Source organism: Emys orbicularis, chromosome 1, assembly GCF_028017835.1.
Source record: "Emys orbicularis isolate rEmyOrb1 chromosome 1, rEmyOrb1.hap1, whole genome shotgun sequence".
In the NCBI taxonomy this organism is placed as follows: domain Eukaryota; kingdom Metazoa; phylum Chordata; order Testudines; family Emydidae; genus Emys; species Emys orbicularis.
The window spans coordinates 135,113,153-135,140,290 of NC_088683.1; the positions used below are offsets into that span (position 1 = coordinate 135,113,153).

The 27,138-nt window shown below is 43.3% G+C and overlaps 1 protein-coding gene across 3 annotated transcripts in view; it reads left to right on the forward strand.

The window, feature by feature from the left end:
• Positions 1-25,585, forward strand: part of ETV6 (ETS variant transcription factor 6) — a 164,780-nt gene extending 139,195 nt beyond the window's left edge. For all 3 annotated transcript variants that reach the window (XM_065404774.1, XM_065404783.1, XM_065404791.1), the window contains 4 exons: positions 4,005-4,550; positions 19,521-19,663; positions 21,724-21,824; positions 25,165-25,585. In XM_065404774.1, the coding sequence (XP_065260846.1) occupies positions 4,005-4,550; positions 19,521-19,663; positions 21,724-21,824; positions 25,165-25,270 (896 nt within the window). In that variant the 3' untranslated portion in view covers positions 25,271-25,585. The remainder of the gene's footprint in view (positions 1-4,004; positions 4,551-19,520; positions 19,664-21,723; positions 21,825-25,164) is intronic.
• Positions 25,586-27,138: the final 1,553 nt, after the last annotated feature.

The window sequence follows — 27,138 nt, forward strand, 5'->3', positions numbered from 1 at the left end:
AGTATAGTTATGATTTTAAGCCTATCCAGTGATTTAAAGGCTATAGATTTAATGATCTAGTAGAATGGTTCCCACACCAAGTGTCCCTTACTGCACACAACTCTGTCATCAATGGGATCGCTTTTCCACTTGATCACTGTACATAATTTCCATTAACAGTAGGGGCCAACTCCCATTGATTTCTATGGAAGCAGGAATAAGACCCAAAGTGCCTCAGCAGCTCCAAAAAAACTAATCATCTTTATATGCCCAGTATCAGCCAGGTTCTAACAGAAACACTAATAGCCCCTTACAGCTGCCTAAACATCCCAGACTAGCAAAAGAAGGGAATGGTAGATCAGAATGATGATCCTGAGCTAGTGAGCACCTGGTTTCAATCCTGAGCTACATTTTAACGTCTGTTTTGAAACCAATCCATCCAAAATCAGTAGTGGCCAAGAGTTGCTACAGCCTCCTGGCTCTTCACAGCCTATGCAAAGTGAGTTTAACGGTCAGTTCCCAGTTTGTTCCGTTCCCAGTGTGCAATCATTCACATCTCTTACAAAAACGCCACCACAACTGCCATTGGTTTGGAACCCCGTGTTGGCAGTCTTTTGTGGAGACACTAAGGGCCAAATGAGCCACGGAGACTGAATTAGCCCCTCATCTCTAGTGGTCCCTCTGAATCAGCATTGAATGACTTGGGATGCTGTGGAGGAAGCTTTCACTGTTGTTGCCTGCACTTGTTCTGTAGCTAAACAGATGGCTTCAGTCACCAGGACTGTCAGTCCAGCAACTTTCCACCCACCCATCCCTACAGGGATCAGATAGGCCAGCAACTTTCCACAACATTCAGTTCACTTTTAAAAAGCTACATGGAAAGGATGGTCTGAGGGTGCATTCCAACACAGGCAGATGTGTTCACGTGTTCATTCTGGCACGAGCTGGTGCAGTGCATGCACAGGGATGTTTAATTTATTAGGGCCAGATTCTGATTCCCTTACACACAATGAGAAGCACCTTACCGCATTTGGTTTCATTCATTACAGTGGAAGTGCTCACAGAGTAAAGTGCCTTATTCAGTAAGGGCAGCCGGATCTGACCTTCAGTGTGTTTTAACTGCATCAGTTTCCAAATTAAGAGGATGATGAAGGGAATTTAATGTCAAAGTGAGCCCTTTTCTGGTCCTGCTAGGTTTGATAGAGGTGTTGAGAGGGAGTCCTCTGAGATCCATTGCCTTTCACTAAAGGATCCTTATTGCAGCATCCCGTCCCCTGGCGAAGGAGGGGGATGAAGGTGCCCATCTCTGGAGCCCGTCAATGTTGCATAATGTTTCCACCAGAGGTTTCAGTAGAGAGCAGCGTAAGGCATTCCTTCCTGCTCCTGGGCTGAGTTCAGTCCCGCTCCAGCTCAGTACACAGACTCAGTTCCCATACAGAAGCACGGCACTGCTACTAGACATCAGGATGAACTCAATGCAATGTCCCTGGTTGCTCTCTCATTTCTCAAGCATCTTTGCTCATCTAGCCCAAGAATGAGCATAATGCATTTGAATGAATATGTGGCGGTTTAAGTGGGCAGCCCGTAGAAAAACAGGGCACTGTATATGACCTGGGCCAGGTATGGGGGAAGCAGTCGTAACTAAATGGGTTTTCCTTCGGTTGTGGTTAATGGATGTTAGGTCCCATCTATGCTCACTGAACATTCTTCCTTAAGCACAGTTTAAACTGAAGTCACTAGGCAGGATCATAGACCAGGCCATGGTTTTTGAGCAATGTTTGAGCAATGTGGGCCTTTCCATATCTATTGGCCAAACTCAAAGCCATCTTTGGCCACAATGTACTTTAAACCCATTTTGAAGCCCCATTATTAAACTTTGTTTTTCATCCAGTGCAGTCAGAGCATAGCCTAGATCTGTAAGTTCATTTCCTCCTGCCATTTCGTTGTTCCTAACCTAACTAGCTACACAAATACATTTTTCTTGTTTATGACCTCAGGTGTGTGAATCATAAATAAACTCCAGGCAAGCATAGCTTCCTCCTAGGCCTTCACAAGGAAACTGATGGCTGCTGGCAAATCATGTAGGTGGCCATTTGGGGAGGCAGAGGAGTCAGTTTAAGGTCACTGAGCCAGTGCTGACTGGAATTGCATCTTCCCAGCAATAGAGCATTGTATGCTAAGGCTTTTGCATGGGTCGGTGCTGATCCCTCTACTGCAGCTTGTGTGGATTCCAGGGTAGGCAAGGAGCCCATATATTCCTTTCTGCCTGAATAGGGGCTTCAAAGGGCAGTTCTCCCTTGACAGGAGGAGAGAGCAAGGAGAACAAGCCTTCTTAAAGGAGCAGAGTGAATGAGTGAACAAATAAGACAGTCACATTTACCTGTTTTGATTGTTGACATGTGCCTAACAGTTTCCTGCTTTTATCACCTGAGGCTATTGGCAAACAGGGCTGAAATTTGAGCTTTATTTTTCTAGATAAAAACCTGTTAGCCTTTGCTCTCTGTTGAATGCAGGGCTGTTATAGCCATTTTGGTCCCAGGATATTAGAGAGACAAGGTGGGTGAGGTAATATCTTTTATTGGACCAACTTCTGTTGGTGAGAGAGACAAGCTCTGTGTAAGCTTGAAAGCTCACCGACAGAAGCTGGTCCAGTAAAAGATATTACTTCACCCACCTTGTTTGCTCTTTGTAGCTTTCTACTCAGAAAACTACGGCCTTAATCAGCCAAAATCAGTTTATTTTATGTTAATTGAAGCAAATGTTTTGTTTTGTGGATGTTAACAACCCTTTCAGATGGTATTCTAAATCCATGCTTTCTGAGCTCTCCTTCATTTTAAGGAAAAACAATGAGGAGTCCTTGTGGCACCTTAGAGACTAACAAATTTATTTGGGCATAAGCTTTCGTGGGCTAGAACCCACTTCATCAGATGCATGTACTTTTAATTTTAAGGGACGCTGCTAGTGTCAAAAGGTCCACCCAAACTGTTTTTTCCAGCATCAGACACTCTAAAAGGTTTTCATCTGGAATGATCCTACAAGAGAAAAATCTTGGTGGAGACACTTCTAGAGGGTTTATAGGTGGTGATCGGGTGAAATTTCGGCTATCAGTCAAAACTTCCTGCCAGTGAAGCGTTAGGCTGTGATATTCACAAGGTGATCTAACAGGGTTTTGTGTTTTTTTTCCATCTCTGATTTCTACAACTCTATGACTAATGTATCCAGTACTCGTCCCATGCCTTGAGCCACTCTGCTGCTGGCTCTGGCCTTCAATTTTAAGTTACAGGGCCTGCAGGCAGAGTAACATGAAAGACAAAACATGCATCCAGGTCTTTGTAACATATGCACAGAAACAAAGCTGTTAGGCCTAACAAAGACACATCCCCCATTAAGCTGCCATGTATGAAGTTTCTCTTGCCACCCTCTCTGGTTTCCTACTATTAATTGAGTGCTTCCCACCTACGTGGCTTTGACGCTCACACTATTAAATTACTGTAGGAAAGCCAGGTTATGTTGGCTTAGGACAAATTTATGTTCAGTTTTGAAGGTAGCACAAAGGGAAATGAATAATAATAACTTGTACTTATATAACACCTTTCATCAAGGGATCTTAAAATGCTTTGCAAACAATAATTTTAATTCTTTTTAAAGGTGAGGATACTGAGGTTCTGGGAGTACAGACCACTTGTCCAAGGTCACACAGGAAACTCGTTGGAGAGTTAGTACTAGAACGGAGATGTCCTAACCACTAGTTTCCTACTCTCATAGACAACACTCCCTCCCTCTCAGATATAATGAAGACTATGTTAAAATGTGTCAATGAGTTTTTTGTAGATTCATAGAGGTGTGGTCCAGAACACACTACATCTAGTATGACCTCCTGTATATCACAGGCCATTAAATTTCACTCAGGGGGAGCCCAATAACTTGTGCTAGAGCATATTTTCCAGAAAGGCACTGAATCTTGAGTTGGTCCTGTGGTTCTGTCACACTCATCATGATCTATGTTTTTCACCTTTTCTCCCCAGACAACTTTGTCCAGAGACCTTCAAGACCATCAGCAGAAACAGTCCATCACAACCCCCCAACCATTGAACTGTTGCATCGTTCTAGATCGCCTATCACCACCAATCATCGGCCGTCACCAGACCCCGAGCAGCGGTCGCTGAAGTCCCCATTGGACAACACTATCCGCCGCCTCTCCCCAGCTGATAGGGTCCCAGGGACAAGGCATCACCAAGAGAACAACCATCAAGAGCCCTACCCTCTCTCAGTGTCTCCTATAGAAAACAACCACTGCCCGCCTCCTCCTGAAGTACTACAGAAGCCTTCCAGCCCCCGCCAAGAGAACACCAGGGTCATCCAGCTGATGCCCAGCCCCATCATGCACCCTTTGATACTGAACCCCAGGCATTCTGTAGAATTCAAACCATCACGGTTGTCTGAGGATGGGCTACACAGGGAGGTAAAGCCTATCAATTTGTCCCACCGGGAAGAGTTAGCATACATGAACCACATCATGGTGTCCGTCTCCCCTCCTGAGGAGCATGCAATGCCAATTGGAAGGATAGCAGGTAAGCAATATTCTCTAGCCCATGGTCTTCATTCAGAGTCTGCCACGCACTAATCTAATGAACCATGTAATATCATTAGGAAGAACTTTTTGAGCTTCCTTTGGGCTTTTATAATCTTACAAAAGGGTACAAGCATCTTGTAAGCCTCACAACTTCCATTGCAGAGGCTGGTAAGTATTACTGAAACCAGTTATACAGGTAGGTAAGCAGAGGTGCAGAGTCACTTGCTCAAGATCACATAGCAAGTAATCAGTGGCAGAACTAGGATTAGAATGCTGGAGTCCTGTCTCCTAGTCCCCAGCTCTATCCACTCCCAATTAGTTTTAAAATTAAACTCTTTGAAATAGAGCTTGCCCTAATGGACTAGTTAATGGGCCTCTGAATGGTGAGAAACAAATGTTCTAAAATGGCCCAGGGAGGGGAAAGCCCCATCAACAGTGCAGCAAAGTTAGAATGTCTGAAATAAAAGGTTTTATGATAATGTTAATGACCCGTTCTGCAGTTTCCACAAGTCAATTAATGACTGGACAGCACTTTAAAAGCCTTTGTCTTTGTCTCAGACCCTTATTTCCTTTTGCCAGACATTTACTGACCAGTAAAAACCTCAAAATGGCTCATAATTACTGACGTAATGCCTTCACTGTAGGGGAGGTGGGTAAGGGAGGAACGTTCATCTCCAAATTCTACAATTGCCACTGCTCTATTATCTGACCAAAAGGAACAGTTGGCAACCTGTGTGACACTTAACCCACTGTCCTTCTTTACAGATTCAAATTTACCTCCATCCCACACAAACCTCAGGCATTGTCTCACTTTTGTTATCGTAAATAATTGACATCACATCTGCTGAATCAGGAAACTGAGGTTACAGAAAATGTTTTTTGTGCGTAAAAGAGAACTGTAAATAGATCAAGGTGGGGGGAAATCCAACCGCTTTAGAAATATATGCTGAATGCCCCAAATAACCAAGTGAAGAGGACATTCCACACATTTATGCTAACATAAAACTTACTTCAGAAAATAAATGTCAGGTTTGCAATGTCTAGGCCCAGTGAGGGGCACAGGCTTGTATTTGGTATCAAACCTCCGAGTTGTCCCTCATTTTAAGGCCTCACTGAGTCCCAAAATTCCTTGCAACAGATTTGGGGGCCTCTTCACTTTTATTGTTAATAATTATTTACATCAGAAACAAGGAATCATTGATTAATGAATTTTAAGGTCAAAAGGTATCATTATGATCATCTAACCTAGTGCATAACGTAGAGCATAGACCCTCACCCTGTTGAAAGAGAAGTTGTAGAACCATTTACATTACAAGAATGAATCCCACCGTATTTTAAGTTTCCTGCCTGAATGACTTTCTTATATCTCTTCTTTTGGGTGTCATCATACATTGTGTCTCACATTTGGCCTGTAGCAGGTTGACAGGTACGTTTGGTGTAATGTCAGAGCAGGCACTCTGCTGGTGACATTATCTTAGCACTCTACCTTCCTGGAGACTTCAGGCTGTGCAATGGGGTGAGGGAAATCTTAAGATTTGGGTTGGGTTTATTTGTTTGAATAGTGTGCATTCTCTAAAATAGTTTTTAAGTTCTAAAATAAGATATAGTAAAACTTTGGAAAACTCTGTAATGTTTTAAAATAAAACAAAATTCTCTGTACTACAGTCAGCCAGCTCTGGTCTCGTATAGGTTCTGTGATGGGTGTGATATCCCCAAAAGAAAGCATGCTGGGCATTGCAACAAGCGTCAGCACTGGTGTTGTGTACTTTGCTCTTTACCCAACAAACATAATGTAAAGGAACTACCTGGGTGCAATGGGGTCAAAATAACCATGTTCTTGATGATATACAACATGCAAGGCCCTAGCTATGTATATACTGTGATGCTCTGGCAAGTTTGGATAGTTTCTGAAACACAGGGAGGGCCACTACAGGCTCACAAACTCTTTACAGTGGATACTTCTGAATTCCTGTTCACTACAGCCAGATACTACTCAGTGCAAAAGCACAAATGGCCTAAGGTTATACCTATGGAAGTCAAAGGAAGTAAATTTCACTATTAAGTTCAATGAGAGCATCACTGGGCCCCTAATAGAAATTGTTCTGGTAATAATGTGTTCCTTCTACCTGTCTGGAGTACTTGGCATAAAGTCGTTTAATTTTGAACACAATCTGTTTCTATGTCAAGATTAACCCTTTACGTCAAGATTAACCCCTTATCAGTTTGAGTTTCCCTCTCTTCATAATACTACCAGTGTCAGGTTAGGTGCTTGGTATGTTGAGAGATATGCTGCTTTGACTTAACAAAAGAACCTTGAGAATTATAATAATAATATCATCTAACTTTTATATGGCACTTTTCTTCACTAGATTGCAAAGCACTTTACAGAGGAGGTCGATATCTACTCGATTCTATATAGGTTTTTTACTACGCTCCTCACCATCGTACCTGAGCACCTTTCTACAGATGGGGAAACTGAGGCAAAGATAGGTGAAGTGACTTACCCAAGACCACCCAGCAGCCTTAGTGGCAGAGCTGGGAATAGAACCCTGAGTCCCAGTGCAGTGCCCTATCCACTAGGCCACAATGCCTTCTCAGTATATACTCCCCAAAGCAACACCGAGGAACTCCAGAAAGCCATCCTAAATCCTTAGTGTTGTGAGTAGGTTAGTGAACAAAGGAGGGTCTTCTCAACTATTCACAAATAGATAAGGGCCTTACTACTGCATAACATGAAAAAAGGGCAAACAGCTTCAGAAGGGGTAGAGTTGACCCATGGTGACTATCTAGGCAAATATGGCATTTTTGCATGGAGAAATGGATTTTGCAGGTGATCGTTGTGTCCCTGTATGCGCAGGAAGAATCCATTACCCCTGTGTGTAGGTGCTAGTGCAGAAAAAATGTCTGTGCAACTGTGAGCATGCTCTGTGCCCACAAGTAGAGGCTGGGAGTCTGCAAATGAGTCTGTTAAAATAGAGACCGCTCTAAAAAAATGTCATCCCCAAAATAAAAACATATTTAAATTTTAAAATATCAGAGGCCAAATTCTACCCTGGTTTACACCCTCCCACTACCGTGAGGTTGCAAAAGGTGGGAATCAGAGCAGAATTTGGCCCTAAACCCTCCTCATTTAAAATTTAACATCCCCTACCCCCAAAAAAGAAAAAAAACCTATACACAGTTATTTGTTGCTGAAAAGAAAATGTTGTTTTCCTTTGCCGTTATCCACAAACATCCTGTTTTCAGAAACCCAATCAATAGAATGCTGGATGGTCTGTCAGACAAAATAATGACCTCCACCTGGTGGATGATTAATCTGTTTTACAAATTTGTGTAACATCATTTCTCAAAATAGTAATTTGACTGACGGATAAAATACTTTCTCTTTTCAGCAAACGTTTTAAAACTGTAGGGCCCAATTCTCATCTGCTGCTCTGAAAGGGTAAAGGGTTCTTAAAGTGGGCATATGCTACACTTCCACTCCATTTAAGGCCCCATTATGCTACCAAGAGTGTAAAGAGGCCTTAATTTGCATGAAAATCAAGTCCATCTATCTTCTATTTATGCAAAACATGGGCATATTTCTCACTGTCGCTGGTGTAAATCAGGAATAACTCCACTGAAGTCAATAGAGCCACATAAGTGTATGAATAGTGTGAGATCAGAATCAAACCCTATAGCTGTATCTGTAGTTTTATTTTATTTTTTTACATGTTTCAGTGGGACACGTCAATATTCAATAGACTGTGTAAAATTAATCCTGTGAGTGTATAATAAAAAACAGAGCTTTAAAAGCTCTGGAGTTAATACTTATTCAAATATACTGGGAAGGTATGTTATCAAACGATTTACAGCTAGATTGTGCTTTAAAGGCACTGCCACATGGCATGGGGGATGATCAGGGGGCAGTGTCTTGGCGGGAGCTCCTGCAAGCATTGTGCCTATGGGAGACACAATACCTGTGATGGGAGCATGGGCCACTGCAGGATAAAATCCTGGCACTCTTGAAGTCAGTGGGACTTGTGTTATTAACATCAACACCAAGATTTTATGCCCAGCTGCATGGATTGAGAACTGCTTAAAAGATAGGGAGCAAAGGATAGGAATAAATGGTAGATTTTCAGAATAGAGAGGGGTAACTAGTGGTGTTCCCCAAGGGTCAGTCCTAGGACTAATCCTATTCAACTTATTCATAAATGATCTGGAGAAAGGGGTAAACAGTGAGGTGGCAAAGTTTGCAGATGATACTAAACTGCTCAAGATAGTTAAGACCAAAGCAGACTGTGAAGAACTTCAAAAAGATCTCACAAAACTAAGTGATTGGGCAACAAAATGGCAAATGAAATTTAATGTGGATAAATGTAAAGTAATGCACATTGGGAAAAATAACCCCAACTATACATACAATATGATGGGGGATAATTTAGCTACAACTAATCAGGAAAGAGATCTTGGAGTCATTGTGGATAGTTCTCTGAAGACGTCCACGCAGTGTGCAGCGGCAGTCAAAAAAGCAAACAGGATGTTAGGAATCATTCAAAAAGGGATAGAGAATAAGGCGGAGAATATCTTATTGCCCTTATATGAATCCATGGTACTCCCACATCTTGAATACTGCATACAGATGTGGTCTCCTCATCTCAAAAAAGATATACTGGCATTAGAAAAGGTTCAGAGAAGGGCAACTAAAATGATGAGGGGTTTGGAACAGGTCCCATATGAGGAGAGATTGAAGAGGCTAGGACTTTTCAGCTTGGAAAAGAGGAGACTAAGGGGGGATATGATAGAGGTATATAAAATCACGAGTGGTGTGGAGAAAGTGAATAAGGAAAAGTTATTTACTTGTTCCCATAATATAAGAACTAGGGGCCACCAAATGAAATTAATGGGCAGCAGGTTTAAAACAAATAAAAGGAAATTCTTCACACAGCGCACAATCAATCTGTGGAACTCCTTGCCTGAGGAGGTTGTGAAGGCTAGGACTATAACAGAGTTTAAAAGAGAACTAGATAAATTCATGGAGGTTAAGTCCATTAATGGCTATTAGCCATGATGGGTAAGGAATGGTGTCCGTAACCTCTGTTTGTCAGAGGGTGGAGATGGATGGCAGCAGAGAGATCACTTGATCATTACCTGTTAGGTTCACTCCCTCTGGGGCACCTGGCATTGGTCACTGTCAGTAGACAGGATACTGGGCTGGATGGACCTTTGGTCTGACCCAGTAAGGCCGTTCTTATGTTAAATTCCAGAATAACTCCCTTGTGTGGACACTGTTCTGGAATGAAAGTGTTTTTATTCTGGAATAATTACTCTGCTTTCTGAATGAAGTAGACAATCACTGTTATTTTGCAACAGAGTGTCCATGCAGGGAGATATTGCAGAATAATTATGCTGGAATAGCTATTCTAGTCAGTTTCCCTGTGAAGACAAGCCCTCAGGCTCTCCATTCAATTATGTACTTAGCTGTCAGATATGATTGCTGCTCCTCCCCTCTCCAGCTCACCTTGCCGCTGAGCAAGTGAAAGTGTTAACTTCATTGTGCAAACTGAGATGCTAGACAGTGAACTGTCTTGCAAGCTGTAACTCAGTGATCTTCCCTTCTTTGCAAGAGAGAAATGTTGACAGTTCAAGCTATTCAGATTTGACTCTGCAATCTGTACCCTTATCTACATGAGGGACATTTTTGAAAAACTACTCACAGTTGTACCAGTGTAGCAGTGTGGGAGCCTGACTTCACGCAGGGTTTTGGCTGCCAACTCAATTTTCAGCACTGTGTTGATTAGATTTCCTCCCAGCAGGGTTAGACAGCCCAGTACTGAGAATGGTGTCAGCAGCTAGTGTTTACACTAAGACCTTGTCTTCACTGCCAAAAGAGGTGTATTGTTTTTACCTCAGGGGTAATTAACTTTCCTGAGCTATCCTGAGGTAAAAACATAGTGAAGACCAGACACTGCAGTTTTACTGTAAGGTAAATTGTGAGGTTAACAGCCTTATGTCCCATCCACAAATTACCTCACCTAAAACTGAAGTGCCTTATCTTCACTTTGTTTTTAACCTCAAGCTACCTCGCATGTGTTAGTTACCCTCAGGTAAAAAATACCCCCTTTTTAGCAGTGAAAACAATGCCTACCAGACTCCTAATGTTGCTAACACCACTGCAGCAGAATCACTTTTATCAAGGACGTGGCCTGTGACTCTTTCCCCTCAACTGTGCCATCCAACGAAAAGATCATTGGCCTTGTTTAAATACTTGCCATTGAATTATAGACTTAAGAGCCTGATTCTGAGGGCAGGTCTACACTACAAACTTGCACCAATGCAGCTGCGCCACTGTAGCACTTCTGGTGAAGATGCTCTAAGCCGATGGGAGATCTCCTGTCGGCTTAATGACTCTACCTCCACGAGAGGCGGTAGCTATGTCAATGGGAGAAGCTCTCCGGGCTTAGCACTGTCTACACAGGGGGTTACGGTCGGATTAACTACGTCACTTAGGGGTGTGGATTTTTCATACCCCTGAGCGACAGTTATACAGAAGTAAGTGTGTCATGTAGACCTGGCCTCATTTACACGGTGGCCCCTTTACACTGTAATTTACACACACTGTAAGGGCTGGTCTACATTGAGAACTCACATCTGCATAGCTACATCTGCCAGGGATGTGAAAAATCCAAACCCCTGAAAGACAAAGCTATGCAGACCTATTCCCTGGTGTATACAGCACTAGGTTGATAGATGACTCGTTCCATTGACCTAGCTACCACCTCTCAGGGAGGTGGATTACTTACACTGATGGAGAACCTCTCCCATCGGCATGGTAGCATCTGCACTAAAGGACTACAGAGGCATAGCTGCAGCTGTGTCGCTGTAACAGTTTAAGTATAGACATACCCCAAGGCCCCTTTGCACAGCCAGAGTGATGTGAATGAGGCCATAAGGCAAGGTCTGCATGGGAAATTTTTTTCAGTATAACCTAGGGTGTGAATTTCAACTGATATAGTTATATCAGTATATTCCCCGTGTCGACACTCTCATTTCAGTATAAGAGTGTCTTTTTTCAGTTCAGCTTTTGTCACTTGATAAATGAATAGGAATTGCTTGTTGTTTGATTTCACCTGCAGTAGCATCCCGCAGCTGGTCAGCCTTTGTCCTAACCCTGTAGTTACAGGGGCCACAGATTAGATTATGGTCCTGTTCTGGTGAGATCGGAAGCCAGAAGCAACAATAGTATTTATTTTTGCGTCTTCAGCATCTCTCATTCTACTGTGCTTCAGTGCCTAGGTATTATGGTGACTAGCACTCCACAAATACCATAGCTAGACAGATGGGATAAGTAGATCCCCATTGAAGTCAACTGGGTGCCAAACCCTTCACAGGAGGCGTTCAGTACCTCACAGCGATCTAGCTCCCTAGACTGGACATTGTGCACTCCTGGGCTAGATTCACTTCAGTACCTCAAGCCTTGTCAATAGTTAACACCCCTGTGTGGACACACTTATTTGATTTAGGCTTTGTCTACACTAGCACTTTTGCTCTCCCACCGACATAGCTACTGCCACTCATTGGGGGTGGTTGAGTTAAGCCAGCAGGAGAGAAAACTCTGCCACTGTCATAGAGCAGCTACACAGGAGACCTTACAAAGGTGCAGCTGCAGCAGTACAGCTGTGCCGCTGTAAGGTCCGTAGTGTAGACGTAGCCTTAGGAGTGGCTTAGGTTTAATAAGCTTAAACTAAACTGAAATAAACTTGGTTTAAACCAGAATCAAAATGTTTGCACCAGTTGAACTAAACTGGTTTCAGTTCACACCGGTAGTTAAACTGCATATGGCCAAGGCATCAAAGCCTTCATGTTGTACCCCTCTGTGTTGGGGGTGTCAGCTGTGCCCCATGACAAGATTAACCCCTGCTGAGAGTCAGGGAATATTTCTACTGTCATTCTCCGCAGGGGTTCTGCCAGGGGAGGGTATATGTAATTTACTGCATCTGCACTGCATCCTCTCTTCAGGAGGGACTTCCAGGGGATGAGGTGTATCAGCAAAGCCCTGGCTATGTTCACTCTGTAGAGAGCTCCAGGCTCTCTGGTGGAGCGGGACTGTGAGTGTCTTGTGCTGTTGTGATCCCTCCAGCTGAATTTTCCATGGTTGTGAATCTGCAGGTCAGGTTACTATTGGAGACAACCCAGAGGTAAATAGGGCTCCTAGTGTAAAACACTGGAGCTTTTTGCACTGTACAGTCAAAAGCACGACCATTGTTGGGAGGGTTCTCTTTTAAGTGAAGTTGCCCTCGCTTTCTCACTTGTCTGAGATACTTTCAATAATCTTGAAGAGCCTTTGTCCCTTAAACCTTTCCTGTACTACATTCGGCTATTGAGCCACTTTCAGGGTTTCCTGATGTTGAATAAGATTGGGCCATACTGAGCATTTGGGGGAGAACTTCCATTTTGCCCAGGAATATTCCATCAAGTTTGGCTTGAATCCCACTCTTTCTTAGTCCCTGCCCTCTTTTCCCGTTAGAACAGTTGACAAAAAGCCATGAGAGCTCTGAGGGAGATTTCTTTAGGGACTAAGTTAACATGAGTGTTTTAGTGGGGGAGGAAACAACACCTGACATCTATACTGGAAATACCTGTTTGGTGTGGGGCACTATGCCTTGTATGAAGTGCTTTGCCTTCAGTGTGCTTGTTAGGATGTGAATTCCTTCGTTGCAGCAAGACAAACAACAGAGAGCAGAGCAGCAGTTGCATTTCTGCTGTTGGTTTCATCTTCGATGCCTCGTGGGTGTGAGTTTCAGTTACCCCGTTTCCCAGTTCCTGGCACGCTTCTTACACAGCCTTGATTTTGAGCTCCCTGCCATCTTTCCACAAACACAATGCAAAGGCCAAACACCTTTGAGCCTCCCACCCCCACGTTCCCATTCCCAGCCGGATGAGCCCACACTTCCTCTTCTCTGTTCCCTCCCCAGCCCTACCCTCATGACTGCACGCAGCACAGTTCCAGATTCTAGTCTCTCTCCTGAGTATGTCACCCTTGTATCTGGGTGCAAGACAAAAGCCATGTAAGGCCTGTTGTATTGTAAAATCTGGCAACCTTCTCCTCAGCTTTGATTTTACTGAACTGCATAAATAGTTGTCTGTCAAGCCTGTGTACACTTTTTCTCTCTCACACACACATACGCTCTCTCTCTTCTGTAGAGAGGGTGAGAAAGGTTTCTTGATTCCTTGTTGACTTCCCTCCTCCCCCCAATAATTATTTTATACCCTGAAGCATGAGATTAGATTACTTTTATTATTTTAGCTGACATCGCAACAGATGGTTTTTAATGGTCACAAAATTAGACGGCCCTTTTGAAAATCCAGTCTCAGTATTTGTCTTAATGTAGCAGTAAACCCCACAGTAGAATTTCCCTTTTTGTTCTAAAAGTTTCTGTAACTGGGTTGAGCAACAACCATGTATTAGCCTTGGTTGTGGACAGAGGTTTGTGTGTGGATGTAAACTGGAAACAAATGTGCTTGCCCACAAGCTATCATTTTGTTAGAGAAATGGTGGACATCTGGGGGAGATCCTGAGCTGGTATAAATTATCGTAGCTCCATTTAAGTAAAAAAAATAGATTATGCCAGAGAAACTTTGGACTAATCTATACAGCAAGGGGCAGACAGCTGGTATATATTGCCGTAGCTCCATTGACTCCTTAACTAAGTTTCTTTGGCATGATCTATTTTTCTATAAAGCCATATTGACTTCCATGTGAGTGAGTGATCTGTACTAAACAAATTTATATAATGCTCTGCAGTGTGAGATATTGGTGGAAATAGAAATATTTCTCTTTAACCAAAGGAAGAGGATTTCAGCAGTGGATACCCAGTGCGTAAGAGAGAGAGCTCGGTTTCTTGGCCATGGGACCTATAGTACCATAAGAGCGACTCCCTTACTTATCTTTAGTGAAATATCATATAACCTAGTGAAACATCTATATTCTGTGCACCCAAGAATCTTAGCCAGGTTACTAGCAGTGTTACCTGTTCCAAGAATGGGTATGTTTAAGAGTGACCTAGTTATTGTGACATCAAGGTCACTGGTCAGATATGCTACCATTTGAGGAAGTCACACAAAAGTCCCTTTCCAATATCATAAGTTACAACCTTCAGCCCCTAGTGTTCTCTGGTCAAGGCTGACCATACATTCAGAATGCACAAATTGTCATGACACTCAAGTTTTAGGTACAATATGAAACCTTATTGCAAATCTAAGGGAGACTAGCTGGCATTGCTATCAGCTCTTAATAGATTTTAGGAACGGTTTACATCTCACAGCTCATTCACGCATATATCCAGAAATACATACAGGCAGAGATATAGCTAGATAACATTCATAATGTACAGAGAGCTATAATCTACTTCTGTACTTCAACAATGGCTTCCATTTGAGGAGCTACAAACATTAATTAATTAAACTTCCGAGGCAGGGATATATTATCATCCCCATTTTGCAGATGTGGATAATGAGGCAACAGATAGGATAGTTGACTTGCTGAGGGTCACAATGGAAGTCTATGACAGAACTACAAACAGAACTTAGATCAAGAGAATATATGTGGTACAAAGCTTTTACTGGGATTGCTACAATAAGCCTGTGTGGCAGAGTCAGGGGTGAGCTATGTAAATCATTCTAAGCCCAGTTAAAAACTTTATACACCTCTACCCCGATATAACGTGACCCGATATAACACGAATTCGGATATAATGCGGTAAAGCAGCGCTCCGGGGGGGCGGGGCTGCGTGCTCCGGCGGATCAAAGCAAGTTTGATATAACGCGGTTTCACTTATAACGCGGTAAGATTTTTTTTGGCTGCCAAGGACAGGGTTATATCGGAGTAGAAGTGTACTATAACATCATTTTTAATGCCATTTGTACAGAAAAGCACTTTTGGAGAAATTTTATAGATTTTACAAAAATAAACCATGGTCATATAACTCCATCTGTAAAGCTAGTTTGTCTTAATTACCCTGGTAATTACCTGATTTCTTAATTACCTTGCCATGTAGTACAGATGGACAGGAGAGTTAAAAACCTTCTTTAAGGCCCAATCCTTTGTATTTAAGACAATGGGAGTTTCTCCCTTAACTTCAATGGAAGCAAGTATTGGCCATTTATGTTTATTCATAAAATAGAAGAAATTGGACAGCAAAACTGTGCCAACATACGACTTGCTAGCCTACTATCATACAGCCCATAAATGAAAGATATATATAATCAATGCTGTTCAAGATACCTGAAGTCTGCACCCACTCAAAATGATTCGGAAAAGAGAAGTGCCCAGTATCAGAGATTCTAAAGGACACAAAAACGTAAATCAAGGTTATATGTAAAATTTTGGGTCAGCCAAATGTCAGCAGAGTCCTATAAATGTGAATCATAAGGTCTGCAATCAGAGTTTGTCAAAGCAGAGACGTGGTAATGTACTGCTCACTCATTCCGGTGCAGGTGCCCTATCCCAATCTTCTTGTAAAGGATACAACAGACTGAAATAATCCCAGTGTATTAGGGATACAGTGTACCTTCAGGGATAAAGGTTTTGCCTCTTCAGTAATTCTTACAACAGTATAGATTATTCCACTCTAGTATATAACTAAAAAAAAGAGTACTTCTCTGTACAGCTTCAGGATAGAATTTTCAGAAGTGCTGACTGTGATCTAAGTTCACTTCCATTGAAGTCAACTTCCATTGACTTCAGTGGGAGCAGAGTTAGGCCAATGCTGAGTCTACCCTCAGCATTCTCCACTAGCTACTCAATTTTTGAAAGCTTCCTGTTAGGCAGAGGTGTATTTTCATCCTGCAATACCTGTGCCTATATTTCAGTTAGTGTAAAAGGGACTAGAATATGCAGGTTGTATTGCTAAACATACCACAGCCCATATAGGAAAAAAAACTGGTAGTTCACAGGGTGGAACATTATATCCATGAATGATCAAACAAGGGCAAAAACAATGCTCTGGAAGATCAGGGCCAGGAGGGGAGTGGAAGAAACAGAGAGAACAAACAGGGCAGGGGGAGGGAGATTTTTTTTAAAATTAAGATTCCTGTATTAACATTTGTTTTGCCATAGTGTCTTCCACTGAAAGAGCTCAACGTTTTTCATATATAGTAATGAATTATCTGTCTCTTTAGGTACTTATATGGGCCTCCACTGTTTTATAAACAAGCACCTCCCAAATAATTACCAAAACCAAATTCAAAAACAGAATTTTCCTTCCTTCATTGCCTGCAGGAGAAAACTGGAATAGGCAGTTTAATTTACTGACATTTAAAAAAAAAATTGTAAATGTAAGAGGGTGAGGCTGGCATGTGAAGCGTTATTGACAAAAAAGGTACTTGACTAACTGGATTCTGTGATCCGTTCATGAGCGGGAGAACCATGCAGTAGTTATGGTGCTAGCCCAGGATTTGAGAGGCTAAGATTCAATTCTCTGCTCAGCCACAGACTTCTTGTATGACCTCCCGGAAGTCACTTAAGATGGGATACACAAAGGGAATGAAGCATTGCAACATTGAGCATCATGGCGCCTAGAAAAATCACAGGAACAACACTGATCCACACAACACTGATCCACCTACGCTCCCTAGACAATGAATGGGGGGAGATAGGTGCCTTAGAATGCACTCCACAAAGCCAGCATAGTAGGCAGGGACCTGCCTAAGCCAGCCAGTGGGAGATGCCAACTAGACAGGTGTGGCTTAAGCCCTGGATCTCTCTTGGAGTTAGGCACCTAAGTACAGGCTGCAGAGAGGTGCCTATTTCTGCTTATCCACGAACGGGAACCAGCCACCTGATTCCAGGCGCCTATGGTGTTTCTTGCCAGAATGAGTTAGGCACCTGCCTCATGCCACACAAAACAGTCAGAGGAGGAGGCAGTAAGTATCTTTGTGAATAGAGGCCTAGTCTGTCTGTGCCTCGGTTGTCCATCTGTAAAAATAGGAATAATAGCACTGCCCTGCCTCACAGGGGGAATGCGAGGGTAAATATGTTACAGATTATGAGGTGGTCAGATACTACAGTGATGGATCCCATTTAAGTATCATAGTTGTGATTGCCGGAAGGCCTGCAGCTTGCTCTTATCTCCAGTGAGAGTGAGTTTCAGAGGTCCATGTCATGCAAAACAGAGCATGCCAGTTGCTGTTTTGTGGGAAATTAGGAAAAACGCTTTAGGTTTTTTTCCCCCTCTGAAATTTTCTGCAAAAATACTCCAGTTTTTAATGAAAAACTGAATTATTGTTTTTAATCAAACAGGAGAAAATTTCAAATGGAATGAAGAATTTTCTGCGAATAAAAATTAATCATTTTTTTAAAAAACAATTTCCCCCCAAAATATCCCTCCCCCCAAAAAAAATACAACCTACGATTGCAAAATTTTCAACCAGCTCTGCCCCACATTCACAAGCCTCATTGTATCAGTCATCATGCTAGGTTGCATTGTTCTCGTGGTATGTACCAGTTCTGGAAGGCATGGTCACAGAGAGAGAGTCAACCTCTCAGGCAGGGTCAATCCCATGGAGGGCAGAGAGACCTTGAATTGAACAGTATATTTAGTGAAGAGAGAGGCGCACCAAGGTACTGTGCTTGTGGGGACTAGTTTTGCTAAGTAGCTGCTGCCATTTGTGTAAAACGTAGCTAGTTCTGAGGCTTTGTTCCTCAGATCATCCCTCATGAGGCAGGGTACAGAGGGTGCACCAGCAACATTAATTCCGGTTTTAGAGCTAGTACAGGTTTTCAGAGACCCTACATTTCTAAAATGGGCAATACTACTAAAAATACCTCTAGACAGATTAACATAACTCACATGTATTAGTAATACTCCCATTTTAAGTTCTCCCACTCTGCATATTATCATCCCCATTTTAACAGATAGTGAAACCCAGGCAAAGAGGAGTAGAATGACATGCTGAAGTGAGCCACTTGTAGCGCTGGGTCTAGAATCCAGATCTCTTGATGCCTCAGCCTGTGTTTTAACCATTTAACCATGTTGTCTCTCATTGGTTTGTTTGTGAAGCAGGGCTTCTCTTTTGCCTTTCTGATAAAAGGCAAGTATGAGGCCATCTTAGGGTTCTGCCTGCACTCTTGTGGTTTATTCAGGACTATCCAAGGAATTGTGAATCTATAATTCACAGTTGCTTGTTATTATGCTGTACGTGTGTGCCACATACACATCTCAAGGAAAAAGGGGGAAAGCAGCTCAGCCTCTTGGCTTCTTCTGCAGTAAGAGATTGCCTCAAAACATCAAACTAAAGCCTAAATATCTGTTAGTGACCTCAGGAGTGTTTGCCACGAGGGAATTTTAATTCAGTTGTCCAAATAGAAGGTATTTAACCTCTTGTTCTCACATAATTACAGTACTTTGGTTTTCTTTCCAGTTGCTTGTTTGTTTGTTTTAAAAGCACATTTAGAACTGGTGAAAGGTGTCAGCTTTATAATGTAGAACACTGAAACCTTCTGTTGTATAGGAAAGGTATAACGTGCACACTTCTACCAGTATGCCTTAGCACTGACCTGGAGTGACCACCTGGAGCAGGGAGCCAGTAGTTTAGTCTCCATGGCTGCAGGTTCCTTGGCTTCTCTGAAGAGACAGCCAATAAAGGGGTCAGTTAAGGCTAATTGTGTCAGTGGTTATTGTTGTATGGGTACTTCTCTATGTGAAATAAGACTGAGCCCAGCCTCTCATTTCAGAGAGGCTGTGAGCTGGTAATGATTTTCAGTCATTATTGATCTGAGAGATAGTCGGACCAGTGGCAAAAGCTTCTATCCCAGGCCTTTACTTCTGGTTGCTACTGGCTTGTTTCATCCCAAGGGCATCGAAGGCTGAGAAATGAAGCCATAAATGGGGTCACTGTCTTTTCACTGCAAGCTGATCTGCGAGCTCCCAAAATTCATCCCTGTTAGAAGTATCTGAATTATGTTTTCTTGCCCTTCTCTTCACAGACTGCAGGCTGCTTTGGGATTACGTCTATCAGCTGCTTTCTGACAGCCGGTACGAAAACTTCATCCGATGGGAGGACAAGGAATCCAAAATATTTCGGATAGTGGATCCCAACGGGCTGGCTCGGCTGTGGGGAAACCACAAGGTAAAGAGCGGAGAGGTTTTCCTCCCAGGGAATGTTGCCATTTGTAATATTCTGGAGTTCATCCAGAAACATTAAAGAGAGAAAGAGAAAGTAAAATACTTATGGAAAGGTTTAATCTTTCATTCTATTTGTATCAGTTTACGTATCTAAAGCATCCAACCTTCATCAGCGGGGACCAAAGAAAGCCAGGCATTATATAAAGAGCCTGGTAGTTTGTGGGTAAAGACATTTAGCTAGAAAATGATATGGACTCGGGTTGTAATAGTTCTGGTCTCTGAAGGTATCTCCCTCCTCCTTAGGTCTGACCCTACTGGGTGCTCAGGCTAGCTAGAGTGATGTCTGGAAGGGGCCATAATGTCTCTGGTATGGAGCTTTCTTAGGAAAACCACAGGTTAACAATTTAATAGAAATCTCTACTTGGGGACTCATCTGAGACATTGCCTGTTTTCTCTTTCCAAAGGCTGAGCTGCTTTGCATTCCTTGCCACATTGATAAAACAGCTATTGCCTGGGAGGAGAAAATATTATGTTGTAAGAAACACTAAATACAATAGCGTTAGAATCTTCCTTGTCTGAGAATGATTCTGATTTGCTTGCTTTAAAGCAGTGGTCACCAACCTGTCGATCGTAATCGACTGGTCGATCCTGGGGACTCTCCCAATCAATCGCGCTCTCCGGTGGCGCAGCGGGGCTGCCGCTAAGACAGGCTCCCTGCCTGCCCTGGCCTAGGGACGGGGGGGGGGGCGCATAGGGGTCTCCGCACCCTGCTCCTGCATGCAAGCATTGCCCCCGCAGCTCCCATTGGCCGGGAATGGGGGAACTGCAGAGAGGGGCAGCACGCAGAGCTACGTGCCCCCTGTCCCTCCTCCCAGGCTGTGATCGGAGAGAAGTGAATGGAGATTTGGGTGCCTCAGTTTTAGGTGCCCAACTTTGAGATACCTTAAAGGGGCCTGATTTTCAGAAAGCGTTGAGCACCCACTGTCTGACAGGCCACTTTTGAAAATCTTGGCCTTACAGCATAGGGAGGCTTTGGAGAATAGGCACTTCTGCTGGAGAATGAGCCTGCTGGCTGCAGAAGGGCTTGGGTGAACAAAACCCAGCTTCTCCAGGTAGAACACTGCCATTCTCACGCTCTCATTTGCCACTGGAGCCTTCCCTAAAGCATCACCAAGCCAGCCATGGCTCTCAATGGGAGGGGCAAACAAAAGGGGTCTCGTTCTCAAGCAGGGGGCCTTTTGGAAAACAAAACCAGAGTGAGGGATCTGGGCTCAGTTAAGTAAGAGACTGATGGCAGTCGCTCGTGTTAGGCATAGAATGGGCAAGCACTGCGCAAGCTTCCCACACACAGCTGTGCCAGCGTATCTTATTTCAGACCTCTGACACTCTGCTATTATAGAGCTGCGCCCCAGCACAGCTCTGCCAATGCACCTCCTACTGTTCCAGTTATGGGCCTCTCCTGAGCAGAGATTCCCAGTGTGCCAAAGTGTGTGTGTGTGGGGGGGGGGGGGGGGATGGGCTTTGCAATGTAAACAGATGTACACGTTAGTGGAATTATTCCTGATTTACACCAGAAAAAAGTGAGACGAGAAACAGGCTCTAGATTTCAAAGTGCTGTTTAAAAATTAACTAATTAATGGAGGGGAAGCCCAGAGAAGCACCACCTTTAACAGGAAGGAGTGCTGTCAAATAAAGTTTAGCTGTTCACAAACTTTTACAAAAGGCCATTCATTGAAAGTAAGTCCTACATGGGGTGATACTCTCTTTCATACTGAAGTCTCTTCTGGTGATGAAGGCCTTTGTTGAACACAATCCAATGTGACCTATTTAAAAATCTCTCCCCATTTTTGGAAGCCACACTCATTCAAATCACACTGTGTGAAAAGAAAACCATAGAATGCTGGAGAGGCAGGATGGGCCTACAAACAGCAGAGGATCAGAGCAGGTAGCTTCTTTAACTAGCATGGTCATTTTGCCTAGCTGTGGTATTTCTATAGCTGCTTCCAAAGCTTTAGGAAGGGTGTACTGAATTGTCTCTCACTGCTTTTCTTTTGGAACAAACAGAACAGAACAAATATGACCTATGAGAAAATGTCCAGAGCCCTACGCCACTACTACAAACTAAATATCATCCGGAAGGAGCCAGGACAAAGGCTTTTGTTCAGGTAATTCTTCCTCTTTTTTTCTTCCCCCTTCTCTGCTTGAGGTGATTTCTTTTTGATGATAGCAGGAAGAAGTTTTGGGCAAGTTGCTCCACTACCAGCCGTGTAGCACCATTGTCAATGGGCATAAAGCTGAAAGAGACTTCCACACTGGTGCTTCCACACCTTCGGGGGGGCTGTACCAATGTACCAGACAGAGCCTGATCTACTGCTCACTGGAATCATTCCATTGACTCTAATGGACACTGGCTCAGGCTTTAAGACCTCAGTTGTGCGCCTCCCATTTGGTTTCACAGTTTAAGTCACAGCAGTGCTTGATTTAAACCCAAGTCTCTTGATCTCACCACATTGGAGCTTGAGCTACTCCAAACCTCCATCTTGTGATCACTCAACTGGGATTTGGAGTTCCCTGAACACCAGCAGGGTTTATAACATGTACTGCGGAATGGGAGGTGTGCAGCGGCCGTGGAATGGGACCCAACATAGAGGCTTATAATGAACAGAGGAAAGGGGAAAGCTAAGGGAGCCATTCACAAAACCTGAGGTACCAGTATTGGCAACACATCCCAATGTTTGGGAACCACTGTTCTAGACAGTGGGAAACAGAGATGTAGTGGGTGTATATGTCTGTAATTTGTCAGTATCTAGGAGGAGCTCTGCATCTAGTGAGGCAGGATCACTGGAAACTGATCCCACTTTAGAGTCTGATGCAAAGCACCCTGAAGCCATTCGGAGTTTCTCCTTTGACATCAATGGATTTTGGATCTGGGCCTCAGCTAACACTCATTTTAACTGGAAGGCAGGGTTTTGTTTGGGGCTTCTTAGCATGGTATGGAAAAAGAAATAACTAGAGCCAGTCAAAATATTTACATTGAAAACATTTTTGATGGAAAAGGGTAGGTTCATGGAAATTTTGAGTTTTGATAAAAAAAAATTATAAAAAAGGACAAGGGAAAAAAGGGAGTAAATGGGGAGGGAAAATCAATTGTCATTTCAATTTTTGATGAGAAATTTTTTTTAAATTGCAAACTTTCCAATGAACAATTGATGTTTTTTAGCGGGCCCTATTAATATTGAAAGAGAAAAAGAGCCACGGTAGAAAGTCACCCCATTCATGTTTTTCGCACATCAATGTAGAATAATGCGGAATGTGACTTTGTGAATAACATGCAGGCAGTTGTCTTAAAACCACCATGCAGAGTTCCTAACAGAGAGCAAGATGGAGGTAGAGAGAGATCTATACTAGAGGGACTGAGTGTTTTCTGTAGCACGAGAGGTCAGTGCCGATGCTTGGCCTTGTTTAATTCACCAGCTTTTACTTACTATTTTATTTATTTAGATTACAAATGCTATAAAAGGCACCCTGTGCCTAGGTGGTGGTGCCTTTGGAATAATTTAAGAAACATCAGAACTAATACGTTAAAGTGTAGCAGTGCAATTTGCTATGACCTGGAAGTACATGGGGAATCCTGTCTTTTAGAAGATAGAATGGACAGAAGGTGAGAGGGGTTGGGGGGTGGGGGAGGGGAAGAGAGAAATACAGGATCTTGGTTTGACTTAACCTTCATGCAAGATTATTAAAGTCAGTGGACTGGTATGGGGCAGAAATTAGGGCAGAATTTGGACCCAGTCTTTAGTGAGTTTTCCTTGTAAATATAAGGCCTGAGTCATCACTGCCCCACTCCAGTTTTTGTAACTCCATTCATAACAGTGGAGTTACTCCAGCATAAAATGGGAGTAGCACAGGGTTGAATCAGGCCCATTGTTTTCTTTCTAGTGCATACATGAAATTCCAAATGGGAAGGGGTAGCAAGTGTACATTTGCTGAGAGACTCCAGATTTTTCCAGCATCCAAAATAAAAGGCCTGAGCGCTATAATCTCACAGGGAGAGGAGTTATCACATCTTTTCCTTTAACTTCAGTGGGCATTTTTTCTGGATCAGGAGTTTTTACATGCTTGCCAACAGTTGGTTTTGTTTTCACTGGGTGAGGCTACTGAGTAAATATTTGGGGTAAAATAAAACTTCCCCCTCAGATTCATAAATTAGGGGCTGCGCTGTGTTAGCCAATAAGTCACTTACAAGGGAGTTTCATACCGTGGAAAATGTTTCATTGCACCCAGTCTAGACAAACCTCACACATAATTTGTCCCAATTTTTGTAACACTATTAATTATGAGGGTGATTTATGCTTAAACTAGAGTTTCCTCGTCCCTGGGCCACTTTCTCTTCCCATTTCATCTAGTTCAGAAGGCAAAATCAGAATCTTAATGTCATGTTTATATAGATATCTATCTATCTATAGAGGGGGGGGAGTATACACATGAAAAAGTGTAGAGGGATGGTCATAACTGAAGTGGGTATTAAAAACTAGAATGTGTCCCCCCCTCCAGCTGTTGCCTTGTGCCCACAATATTTCTCTGGATACATCTGCACTGAAGCTGAAGAGGTAGTTTCCAGATCAGGCCAGCATACACATGTACACTAGCTGTGATCAAGCTACCATGCTAAAAAATAACACCGTAGCCACAGCAGTGCAGCTGGGGAGATGAGCTAACTGCCTGAGTACATACGGAGACTCTTAACTAGCCTGTCCTACCACCCATGCTGCCAGGGCCACAATGTTATTTTTAGTATGCTAACTATCAAAGCTAGGGCAGGTATGTCTACCTGAGCTGGAAATTACAGCTCCACTGCATACATACCAGTTGTTCCCAGCCCACCACCCACCACTTGCACTAAAAGTGGTGCTAGGGCTCTCAACCCATTCCCTGCTCTGGCAACTGGTGTATTGGACTGAAGGTCTGAGTGAGAGTCCACGTGAGAGACTCCTCCCTCTCCTATGCTCTGCTGCAGGCCAGTGAGGGAAGATGAGGTCTGAGGCTATGCCCATCTCCCCCATTCTTCAGATACTGAGCAGAGTAGGCATGGAGCTGGAGGCCCCACTCAGTACAGTTGGCTTCTCCTCTCCCTTTCGTGTAGGCCTGCCTTCATATCCAAATAGTGTACTTAAACCAACAGGTAATTAAATGCTTTTCTGATTGTGTTCTAGGGAAGCCCATCAGTATCTGGGGTTGCCAGGGGCAGGGCATGCAGAAAACACTGGGGTGCTGGGGGGAAAAAAACTAGGAAGGAAGCACAGAGACTCTTACATACCTTTGAGGATAATGCCCATTGATTTCAATGGAAGTTAGGCACCTAAATACTTTTGAGGATCTGGGTCAGAGTCACTAGGGAGATGTTGTGGCAGGATATTAGGGATACTCAGGAGCCCAGGAAACTCAGGCTCATAGTAGGGACTAAGGGGGGAAAGTCATTGATTGACTTGTCACTTTGTTTTGAAGGTTCATGAAGACCCCAGATGAGATTATGAGTGGCCGAACAGACCGCCTTGAGCACCTTGAGTCCCAGGAACTGGATGAACAAATATATCAAGAGGATGAGTGCTGAAGGAACCAACACGCACCACCTCAGTGGGTCCGTGGGAGAAATGTCTGCCTGGACGTCTGGAGGAGTTTGGGAAGGGGAACAAGAACACAGGAGCAGAATATGGGGTCAACGCTTACCTTGAAGACCATGCAGGACCCAAAGCACCTTAGTAAAAATAAAAACTGGCAGAGGTGGTGGCGGCAGCAAGGTGGAGGAGAGAGAGCCTGGACTCATGCACTACTTCGTTGTCCCTGCCAAGTCTCCCTTGACTTGTTTTTATTTTCCTTTTGTTGGTTTGTTTCATTCTTTCCTAATAAATATGCAGTTTGCCTTTTCTTAATTCATGTAGGACGAGACGCCAGGTTTCGCTTTTTCAGAGGGCTTTCCTATGGAAATAAATGGAGCGCTATTATTTTCTGTGCAAGTCTCACAACATAACATGGTATCAAAACTATGGTGACCGTGGCACAGAAGGGGTCACCCTGCTGGTTCCATTTGCTCAGATCACATTTGCTCATGCTGGCACAAGGAAGGTCTCAAGCTACCAAGAAAATTTATCCACACACCCACCTACTAATTGAAGAAAAAGAAAAAAAAAATCATCATCTTTTGCTACAAGCTTGGGACCCAGCGTATGTTGGGCTGGCAATGGGCGCCTATTAACTGCTGGCACATGGACCAAATCATCTAAGTGCTCTGAGGAGCGGGGGGGGGGGGGGGAGAAGAAAGACCTCAGACAAAACACAATAGACTGATGCTGGCTTTCGCCCTTTCTCTAGCAAAGAAGATTTTGAATAGAAGTGACAAACAAGGTGGACTTTCTGGTCCAAGTCTTCTATCAAAAAGCAAGGGTTGAAGTATTTGTGATTACAAGTAGTTGCGATTTCCACAGCAGCTAGCAGTTTTTGAGGTAGAGGTGAAGGGCTGTTTTTACATCTTAAGGGGAAGGAAAAAGGATGAAGATACAATTGCTTATAATACTCAGAAGCCTCCCCAGGATCAGCCGGCACTGCTGGAGAGAAAGTGAAATCAGAAGCATGAAGATATGTGGTAGACAACCAGAGACCAAATAGCTATACTGGTATCCCGAAACTGGTTATTTGATGCCTCCCACTTCCTGCCCCACCCCTCCCAAAGGCAGCTCTACCAGCCAGAGATCACTTCTCAGTTTACCCATTTTTAGCATTGTTTATTTTTTAAAAATCCACCCCATTGCATTCTTGTCCTTTTAATTTTAAGATATTCTTGTTTTGGCAGCCCCAGTTTGGTGTGCAGCCTTTGGCTGCTGCCTGCTACTGATGGAAGAGAGAACCTTGCCTAGATTGCTGTCAGCAGGAGCAATGGTCCTTTCATCCATATGGACTTTTATGTCGGAGACTGGAGAAACTATTTCCCTTTGTAATTGTACTTTGGTTGGTCCCTGTAGAGATGAGAATTGGTGGTTTCAGGACAAGTGATGGACCCATCATCAGCCATCCCTTGTTAGTCAAGGAAAAATCTATCTGCAAAATATGCATTTGGGAAAGGAGAAGATCAAGTAATTTTTCAACAAGGAGATTGGCGTTTCTCTGCACAGGCATCACGTGATGTCCAAAGGAAAGGAAGCCTGTGTCTGTTCATTAATAAATCCTCTTTTGTAGGATTCTGAAATGGAAGAAATCAAGGGATCATTAAATCTATCTTACCAAAAAGCCCAGATACAAAACCTGATCTTAACCAAATATTGAACAGGAATGTTGCTATCCAGAAAACTTTCCATTTGGTTAGGCATGGTACCCTGTATATCTAAGTAACTATAGTCTAATTTCACTGCAAGGTGCACTGAGTCACCTATGGCAGAGTGAAGGGGTTTTTAATGGACATAGAGTGCCACACCCTGGAATGAGAAC